The sequence below is a fragment of the Mus caroli genome, unplaced genomic scaffold (assembly GCF_978045245.1).
Source record: "Mus caroli unplaced genomic scaffold, Mus_caroli_1 scaffold_2, whole genome shotgun sequence".
NCBI classification, from domain to species: domain Eukaryota; kingdom Metazoa; phylum Chordata; class Mammalia; order Rodentia; family Muridae; genus Mus; species Mus caroli.
The window spans coordinates 143963181-143974354 of record NW_028227257.1 but is presented as its reverse complement, the minus strand read 5'-3'; the positions used below and the strand labels follow the sequence as shown (position 1 = coordinate 143974354).

The 11174-nt window shown below is 37.5% G+C and overlaps 1 protein-coding gene across 1 annotated transcript; it reads left to right on the top strand.

Annotated features, from left to right (window-relative positions):
* The first annotated feature begins 4529 nt into the window (after positions 1 to 4529).
* LOC110305806 (olfactory receptor 1G1-like) lies at positions 4530 to 5477 on the top strand. Its single transcript, XM_021177932.1, has one exon. The coding sequence runs from the start codon at positions 4530 to 4532 to the stop codon at positions 5475 to 5477; it is 948 nt and encodes a 315-aa protein (XP_021033591.1).
* The last annotated feature ends 5697 nt before the right edge of the window (positions 5478 to 11174 follow it).

Here is an 11174-nt window from a genome sequence, read left to right as displayed (position 1 = left end):
ACAGCATGAGAGACCCAGTGGATGAGGAGCTGGATGTAGCACAATGGCAGCCTATTTGTTTACAATGCATGAATTCCATCCTTGGCACCATAAATAAATAAATAAATAAATAAATAAATAAATAAATAAATAAATACAATTTAAAAGTCTAATGGTCCATTGCTCAGTATTTGGCATCATAAAAACTCTCTTTTATTACAAATAGGAACATAAATTTTGAAATCTTCTGGGGTGCCATTAAGCTTAGTTATTTTCCCTAACTAATTATTTTATTTGTTTTTTAGACTATCATATAATTGCCACCTTTCTCCATCCTATTTCCTCTCATCTCTCACATAACTTGGTGTCTTTAATTCATGGCCTCTTTTTCATTAATTGTTAGTGCATGCATACATGTATGTATATACATATATACACATATACATACATAGCACAGTGATTAATATTAAGTCTCTAGATATGGAATAATATGATATGCATCAGTTGTTAAACTAAGCCATTTTTTTAAGACTGGTATATAACCAGCGACTAACCAGTGACAGAGCATAGTAAACACACAAGACCTGATTAGCACAGTGCCTAAATACAACCTGCTTGGTATGTATAATGCCATTCGCCTGTATGCTTTCAGAACTGACCATTTGCTCTTCTGGGAAGTACTATTTCTTCCCTCTTAGCTAAAAACTTAGCTAAGTACTCAGTGTTAGTGAAGCCATGGATATTGTAGAGTCTAATTATACAAATTAGTGGTTACTAATTTACTAAGCCATAATAATCCCTATCAACAATCTAAACATTTGCTGTTATAACCAGAAATAAGTGTAGTCTACACCCCTCACCAAGGACACTTCTTTGACAATCTATAGGAGAAATAGAAATCTCACTTGACAGATGTAGTATGTTTCTTCTCCTTGGAGATTCAGAGATAATTGGTCCCCCTCACCAATGGGAACTCTGAAGCATCTGTACCTGGTAAATATTCCCATATGTGCCACCTTCAGGCTTTCCAGTTCAAATATTGTGACTCCAGAAATATAGTCTACACATAAAAACTTTGTGTTTTGTTTCCATTCCATGAGAGGAAGAGTTGAGTCTCCAGAAAGGGCTGGAATGTGAATTTGTCTGAAAGGAGCAGGATCTAAAGAACCACAGAGCTTCATTTAAACAAAGACTGGTTGAAAACAGTTGGGTAAGTGTAAAATCAGATGACCACAGTTCAGTTGTGGGCTTTTCTGCTAATTTACTGAGTTCTACTTAGACATATGACTTTACTTCTTCATATTTTAGTTTCCTTAGTGGAAGAAATAGGTTCTCTTCAAAAATTAAAATTCTGATGGGATGTGTAAATACTTTTAGCACAGCTAAGCCGGAAACCAACAATCAAACCATGTGACTTCTCTTCTGTGGCCATGGCCATGCAGATGTTCTCCCATTCTCTCCTTAGTTAATATTTGACAAAACAGAGGATTTACATTCAAGTATCCCTTATACCCTGAGTGTGTACCCTTGAAATAAAAGTGATTCCATGTCTTGTTACAAGGGAGAAAAATCTCATGAAAGTTAAATTCAAGTGAAAAATCAAAGGAAAGCCAGTCCATGTTTTTCTGTGATGACAGAATATAGCCATTTCTTGGCTTCTCCATTGTCAAGTTTGTTTTGACTCTTCCTATGTAGATGCATCTTAAAGATGTGCCAGGGAGAATTCTGGTCTACATGAATTCACCTTCAGAGTCTAAACTCGCTGACAAGACAACCTAGTCAACACAGTTTGACTTAAGTGGTCCAGCTACCTGTGACCAACCTAAATGGAATGTATCAAATTGTTCATATTGTCTATGACTATGGGTGTCTCCCCACACTATGAACTGTTACAAGGCCTGGGTAGTTTATAATCTTAGTCTTGTTACTTCTGCTATTGATAGCTAATCATGTCTTCAGGTCTCAAATTTTATTTAAATTTTTCAAAAGAGCTTACTCTGAAGTCAAAATAGATGTTCCAAATGTACCTTTCTACTGGCATCAACATAGATCTCCTTTCGATGCTCACCCTAGCTTCTGTCTGTCTCTATGTTTACCTGTTTTGTCTTTATCAGTGTTCAGTTAACATATAATCACAGGGGCTATGTTCACTGGGATTCTCCATAAATGTTTTGTGCCCCTGTGTATTTCTGGCATTAGATAAAAATAAAACAAGTACAATAAAAAGTTACCCTAGGCTCACAGTGGAGAGTGATTTTAAAGATTAGATCTAGGGCTAATCATAGGTAACTGTGAGAAGCAAAGTTTGATGCCAAGAACCCATGTAAAACAAAACACAGTAGCATGAATCTTTAATTTTCAGCATACCTACAGAGAGATGGGGATAGACACAGGAGAATCCTCAGAAGCTCACAGGCCGGCTAGCCTGACATATGAGGCAAAGAACAAAAACAGACCCTATCTCAATGGGATAGAATACAAGAACTCACATTTAGGCTTGCTCTCTGATTCCCAAATATATGCAAAAATGTGCTTGCATGCACACACATGAACATGTACACACAGAGAGAGAGACACATGCACACTGTAAGAAAAAATATATTTTACATAATTATTTACAAAATTATTTTTCCCAAATAGTTCACAACTATCTGTAGTGCACCTAAGAAAACTTAAAGGCCACCAGTCTCCAGAAGTGGTATTTTCTGTCTCTGTTTACTGATCAGATAATGTGAGGGGAAAAAAAATTAGATCTAGTTTGTGTGGGCCAAAGAGTATGTCACACATACAGTACCCACACATCACAATCATTATATCTCCACTCCTGTGCATTGTCTATGTGGCCTATGACCTTTTCAGTCTCTCTCCTTCTGAAAATTATTTAGACTTGCCAGTATATGTTTCCTTATCACAAACTTCTTAGGTGACTAAGACATTGCATGTATTCTCCAATTTGACATTCAAATAGATCATTTCTCTGTTGGTACAATGGGGCACCTTACTATTTCCCATTCATTTTAGAGAATTCTGGTATGTATCGACTAGGCTCTGGATAGAGTAGTACCTTAAAAAAGACAACTGAAGTATAGCCCACCCTCATCCACTTCACCTTATCTCAAGGTCCTACATGTACTTCTTTATAACATCACTGCTTGTAATCTTTCTGTTGTTGCCATTATTGGCTGCAGTGTCTTACCATGTAGCCTAGCTTGGCTTCTAACTTGCTACCATCCTGACTCGTGGATTATAGACATATGCCATTGTTATCATCTTGCCTCAGTCTCCAGAATGCAAGGATTACAATCATATGTCATGACATGTAGCTTCTGCTTTCATGCATGCTTGTATGATCCATATGATTCTTCTCTACATAGCAAGAGAATGACCCTTTATGTCATAAATTGAACACCTTCTACTTAATCACTTGCACATATTCACAGGTGTCTTTCTGAGAATAAAATATAAATTCCCTAATCTATACTAAAGGACCATGTGCCCCTAATTCTGCCTCTTTCTCCACCTTTTCTCTGCTACTTCCCTCTGAATTCCTCCTTTGAACTATGATTGTCTTCTGTCCTCTCTAAATAGATGTGCACTTTACCATAGTGATGCTTCTTTATCTCTTTATTTAGGGTACATTTGTAACCTTCCAATTGATTCTTTACCTAGCTAACTTCATCTTATCTCTTCCTTCAACAATGAGTTACTTGCTAATCTCTAAAATTAAAGGGATCTGACAGTCACTTTGACATCTTTCTTTCTTTTCTTATGGATGTGTTTGTTGAGTCTGTGATAGCTCAGACAAAAAATATTATCCATGGAAGAAAAGAAACCCAGGTTATGGGTAAAACACCTTAAGTATTCAATGAACATGGAGTGAATAAATTAGTCCTGGTAATCTCATTAGTGATATATTAGTAATAAACCTAAGCACACAAACTCTAATTGTAAGATTTGTCAAGATTTTAATTTTACCTGTACTTTCCAGAAGACTCAGTTACTTTTTTGATAAGTGCATTGCTATTGTTGAATATAGAAAACTCTCCAAAAGCCCATGTATTACAGGCTTGGTGCCTGTTTCATGCTAATGATAGATAGTGGGAACTAAAAAGTATGGCTTAATGGTTGTGGGGACTTCAGAGGGGACTGTAGGATCCTTGTCTCTTCCCTTTCCCCTCTTTCATGACACTACCATAAACCAGTCGTAAACTGAGGCCCTGGCTATGAAAAATGAGCATTTTTGCTCTACGTGTAATTCCTGACATGACCTACTACCATGCCACAGGCTTAAAAACAATGGATCCATGGGCCAAAACTCCAACACTTCTCTATAGCTGATTGTCTCTGTTGTTCCTTCTAGTGCTATTAGAGATAATGTGGTACATGTGATCATGACCAGATCAAGAGGGTCAATTTAGGTCTCAGAGAACACATAGCCACCAACACTTTAATGACATTTTGGTTTTTATCTCTGTTCCCATCAAGGCAATATCCTAATAAGAGTTCTTGGTGTGCTATTCTTCATTCTACCTTTTAGTTCCCACTGAATTATGATGACAAGAAACTACAGTAGCGTTTCTGAATTTCTCCTCCTGGGCCTCTTGGAGCATTGGGAACAGGAACCTTTCCTCTTTGGCATCTTTTTGGTCATATACCTTGTCACTGTGGTGGGAAATACACTAATCATCCTGGCAATTGTCTCTGATCCACACCTCCACAGTCCCATGTATTTCTTCCTGGCCAACCTCTCTCTCACTGACATGTGTTTATCGTCTACCACAGTTCCCAGGATGCTGGTAAACATCCAAACTCAGAGGCATAGCATCCCCTATGCTGGATGCCTGTTTCAAATCTATTTCTTCCTATGGTTCATTGGATTAGATGTTTTCCTCCTGGCAGTGATGGCCTATGACAGACTTGTGGCCATATGCTATCCCCTTCACTACACCTTGGTCATGACTCCCAGATGCTGCATCCTGCTGGTGACTACATCCCTATTCCTTTCCCATTCATATGCTCTAACCCACATCATTCTGCTGTCTCAGTTATCCTTCTGCATGGACAACATCATTCCCCATTTCTTTTGTGAACTGCTTCCCATGTTGAAGCTCTCTTGTTCCAACACTTATGCAAACCAGTGTGTGCTGCTCTACTGGGGAGGAGCATTAACTGTCTTGATCCCTTTGTTAATCGTTGCTTCATATGTCCGCATTGTGGCCACCATTGTGAGAGTCCCATCAGCAAGTGGAAAGTGGAAGACCTTCTCCACCTGTGGGTCCCATCTCTCATCAGTCTGCCTGTTCTATGTGTCTGCTATTGGGGTGTATTTCATTCCATCTGCTGGTGATTCAGCTAGCAAGGATAGGATTGCATCAGTGATGTATGCTGTGATGACCCCAATGCTGAACCCATTCATCTATAGCCTGAGAAACAAAGATATGACAAGTGCCTTGAGAAGATTCCTGAACAGAATTTTGCTGCAACCTCCACAAAGCTAAAGACATCCTTTGTGAAATTCAAGGGAAATCAACCTTCATAATTTGTTTTATGCTGAAGTTCAAACCTTGGGTTTTGCACTTGATAGCTTTACAGTCAAAGACAGTCTTTAAAAAGTCAATTGAGCCATAATTTTCTCACTTAACAAAGGGTGATAAAAATATATCTCTATTATAAATGTTTCTGATATTTATGTGTGTGCACATACATGTATATTTGCTTGCTTTACTTCATGTACTTAAATATTTATTATCATCAACAAGATTCAGCATGTTATTCTGAGTTAATTTTCCTTCTTTTGTCATTACACAGAAATAACAGGAGCTCCTAGAGGTTAAATTATTTGCCTAAAATTATACAGATTAGTGGCAAAGGCAGAATATGAATACATTCACTTTAATAGCCGTGCTTGCTACATGTTCCTCTCAATTGCTATTCTTTTTTTATGTCTTCTCACACTGTACACATGCATCATTCCAATAAATCACATCTCTCAATATTACTATGATTCTGTGATAGAGGAAGGCAAACATGAAGCTATATAATTTGTATGTTTAAAGATTAAAATGTTTCTCCAAGGAAACACATAATGAGTTTGAGTGTAGGTCTCTAGTTACCTATACTGGATAACTTAAGAACTAATCCATAGGTCAAAGACAAGTTTCTTTTCCTAAATAATTTCTCAGCACAATTCTAACAGTCTCTTTAGATCTATTGTAAACTATAACTTGTCACATTTTTTTACTGCATCTCCCATAGGGAACTCTACTAAAGGGTTAGGCTAAGAGCCTGTAGATAACTCAAAGGAAAGTTCATGATTTGCACTAAGATTTATGTTGCTTTGATCTCTACAAATTTGTCAGTATATCGAGAGCTCACTGATGCGCTCTTATTTTGAAATGGTATATTAACATCCTCTATCATGCTGCTCAAATTGAACATAGTAAAATATACAGATCATCTCTGTATAGAAATGCTAATTTAAAGCCATAGAAATGACGAGAGGAAATGAAACTGATTATCTCCTCCATGGGCCAGATGGGTTCTGACTCCATTCAGAGTTTCCAGTTGACAACTAGTTTTTGAGAACCCAGTTACTGCAGTTTCCTGAAACTGAACTGTATTTGTATCAATGTTAACACTTGCTAAACACATTTACACCTGAGAATAAGGATGGGACTAGTGATAACAGTAATCTCAGATAATCTATGAAGTTCAAATACTCGGAGTAATTCTCTATATATTACCCAAATGGCTGTGTCATTTTTATCAGGTGCCTGAAATGCAAGGGCAAGGAGGTGAATGCCTATAAGATAGACATTAAAGGCTAAGTTCTTCTTAGCTTAATCTGTAGAAGAATCAAGGATGCTATCTATCTCGATCTTACAGCACAAGCCAGACCAATGGAATAGAACTGAAGACCCAGATATGAACCAACACACCTATGGTCACTTGATCTTTGACAAGGGAGCTAAAACCATCCAGTGGAAAAAAGACAGCATTTTCAACAAATGGTGCTGGCACAACTGGAGGTTAACATGTAGAAGAATGCAAATTGATCCATTACTATCTCCTTGTACTAAGGTCAAATCTAAGTTTATTAAGAAACTCCACATAAAACCAGAGACACTGAAACTTATAGAGGAGAAAGTAGGGAAAAGCCTCAAAGATATGGGTACTGGGGAAAAATTCCTGAATAGAACAGCAATGGCTTGTGCTGTAAGATTGAGAATCGACAAATGGGACCTCATAAAGTTGCAAAGCTTCTGCAAGGCAAAAGACACTGTCAATAAGACAAAAAGACCACCAACAGTTTGGGAAAGAATCTTTACTTATCCTAAATCAGATAGGAGACTAATATCCAATATATATAAAGAACTCAAGAAGGTGGACTCCAGAAAATCTAATAACCCCATTAAAAATGGGGCTCAGAGCTGAACAAAGAATTCTCACCTGAAGAATACTGAATGGCTGAGAAGCAACTGAAAAAATGTTCAACATCTTTAATCATCTGGGAAATGCAAATCAAAACAACCCTGAGATTCCACCTCACAACAGTCAGAATGACTAAGATAAAAAAGTCCAGTGACAGCAGATGCTGGCAAGGATTTGGAAAAAGAGGAACACTCCTCCATTGTTGGTGGAATTGCAAGCTTGTATAACCACTCTGGAAATCAGTCTGGCGGTTCCTCAGGAAATTGGACATAGTACTACAGGAGGATCCCGCAATACCTCTCCTGAGCATATATCCAGAAGATGTTCTAACCGGTAAGAAGGACACATGCTCCACTATGTTTATAGCAGCCTTATGTATAATAGCCAGAAGCTGGAAAGAACCCAGATCCCCGGCAACAGAGGAATGGATACAGTTAATGTGGTACAATTACACAATGGAGTACTACTCAGCTATTAAAGAGAATGAATTTATGAAATTCCTAGGCATATGGATGGACCTGGAGGGCATCATCCTGAGTGAGATAACCCAGTCACAAAGGAACTCACACAATATGCACTCACTGATAAGTGGATATTAGCCCAGAAACTTAGGATACCCAAGATATAAGATATAATTTTCTAAATGCATGAAACACAACAAGAATGAAGACCAAAGTGTGTACACTTTACCCTGTCTTAAATTTGGGAACAAAACACCCATGGAAGGAGTTACAGAGACAAAGTTTGGAGCTGTGACGAAAGGATGGACCATCTAGATACTGCCATATCTGGGGTTCCATCCCATAATCAGCTTCCAAACGCCTTTGGAACACCATTGCATACACTAACAAGATTTTGCTGAAAGGACCCAGATAGAGCTGTCTCTTGTGAGACTATGCCGGGGCCTACCAAACACAGAAGAGGATGCTCACAGTCAGCTATTGGATGGATCACAGAGCCCCCAATGGAGGAGCTAGAGAAAGTACCCAAGGAGCTAAAGGGATCTGCAATCCTATAGGTGGAACAACAATATGAACTAACCAGTACCCCCCTGGAGCTCGTGTCTCCAGCTGCATATGAATCAGAAAATGGCCTAGTCGGCCATCAGTGGAAAGAGAGGGCCATTGGTCATGTAACGTTTATATGCCTCAGTACAGGGGAATGCCAGGGCCAAGAATTGGAGTGGGTAGGTGAGGGAGTGGGTTGGGGAGAGTGTGGGGTACTTTTGGGATAGCATTGGAAATGTAAATGAAATAAATACCCAACAAAAAATGCATGGGAAAAAAATAAGAAAAATAAAATCAATCAATTGAAAAGAAAAAAAAAACTTTAGAAAGCTCAAAGCACACGTTGCACCTCACACAATAATAGAGAGAGACTTCAACACCCCACTCTCACCAATGCACAGATCCTGGAAACAGAAACTAAAAAGAGACACATTGAAACTAACAGAAGTTGTGAAACAAACGGATTTAACTGAGATCTATACAACATTTTATCCTAAAACAAAAACATATACATTCTTCTCAGCAAATCATGGTACCTTCTCCAAAATTGACCATATAATTGGTGACAAAACAGGCCTCAACATATATAAAAATGTTGAAATTATTCCATGCATTCTATCAGATCATGACGGACTAAGGTTGATCTTCAATAACAACATAAATATTAGAAAGACAACATTCACGTGTAAGCTGAACAACATTCTACTCAATGATATCTTGGTCAAGGAAGAAATAAAGAAAGAGATTAAAGACTTTTTAAGTTTAATGAAAATGAAGCCACAAAACACCCAAATTTATGGGACACAATGAAAGCATTCCTAAGAGGAAAACTCATAGCTATGATTGTCTCCAAAAAGAAACTAGAGAGAGCATACACTAGCAGCCTGACAGCACAACTAAAAGCTCTAGAACAAAAGGAAGCAAATTTACCCAAAAGGAGTAGATGGCAGAAAATAATTAAACTCAGTGGTGAAATCCACCAAGTGGAAGCAAGAACTATTCAAAGAATCAACCAAATGAGGTGCTGGTTCTTTTAGAAAATCAACAAGATATATAAACCCTTAGACTGACTCAATAGAGGGTACAGGGACAGCATCCTAATTAACAAAATCAGAAATGAAAAAGGAGACATAACAACAGAACCTGAGGAAATCCAAAACATCATCAGATCCTACTTCAAAAGGCTATACTCAACAAAACTGGAAAACCTGGATAAAATGAACAATTTCCTAGACAGATACCAGGTGCCAAAGTTAAATCACGTTGAGATTTACTATCTAACAGTACCATTTCCCCTAAAGAAATAGAACCATTCATTAATTAGTGTCCCAACCAAAAACAAACAAAAAAAAAAAAAAAAAAAAAAACCCTGGACAAGATGGGTTTAGTGCAGAGTTATATCAGTCCTTCAAAGAAAACCTAATTCCAATTCTCCTCAAAACATTCCAAAAATAAAAAGTGGAAGGTACTCCACCCAATTCATTCTATGAAGCCACAATTACCCTAATACCTAAACCACACAAAGACCCAACAAAGAAAGAGAACTTTAGACCAATTACCCTTATGAATATTGATGCAAAAATAATCAATAAAATTCTCACTAACTGAATCCAAGATCACATCAAAACAACCATGCATCATGACCAAGTAGGCTTCATCCCAGCGATGCAGGAATGGTTTAATATATGAAAATCCATCAACTTAATCCACTATATAAACTCAAAACAAACACCTCATGATCATCTTGTTAGATGCTGAGAAAGCATTTGACAAAATCCAACACCCCTTCATGATAAAATTCATGAAAATGTTTGGAATTCAAGGCCCATATCTGAACATAATAAAAGCAATATAAAGCAAACCAGTAGTCAACATCAAATAAAATGGAGAGAAACTTGAAGCAATCCCACTAAAATCAGGGACTAGACAAAACTGTCCACTTTCTCCCTACCTATTCAATATAGTACTTGAATTCCTAGCCAGAGCAACACAACAACAAAAGGAGATCAAGGGGATACAAATTGGAAAGGAAGAAGTCAAAATATTACTATTTGCAGATGATATGATAGTATATATTAGTGACCCTAAAAATTCCACCAATGAACTCCTAAACTTGAAAAACAGCTTCAGTGCAGTAGCTGGATATAAAATTAACTCAAACAAATCAGTGGCCTTTCTCTACACAAAGGATAAACAGGCTGTGAAAGAAATTAGGGAAAAAACACCCTTCACAACAGTCACAAATAATATAAAATACATTGTTGTGACTTTAACTAAGGAAGTGAAAGATGTGTATGATAAGAACTTCAACACTCTGAAGAAAGAAATCAAAGAAGATCTCAGAAGATGAAAAGATCTCCCATGATCATGGATTTTCAGGATCAATATAATAAAAATGGCTATCTTGCTGAAAGGTATCTACAGATTCAATTCAATTGCCATCAAAATCCCAACTCATTTCTTCACTGACTTACAAAGGGCAATTTGCAAATTCATCTAGAATAACAAAACACCTAGGATAGCAAAAACTATTCTCAACAATAAAAAAACCTCTGGTGGAATCACCATGGCTGACCTCAAGCTGTACTACAGAACAATTGTGATAAAAAACTGCATGGTACTGGTACAATGACAGACAGGTAGAAAAATGGAATAGAATTGAAGACCCAGATATGAACCAACACACCTATGGTCACTTGATCTTTCACAAGGGAGCTAAAACCATCCAGTGGAAAAAAGACAGCATTTTCAACAAAT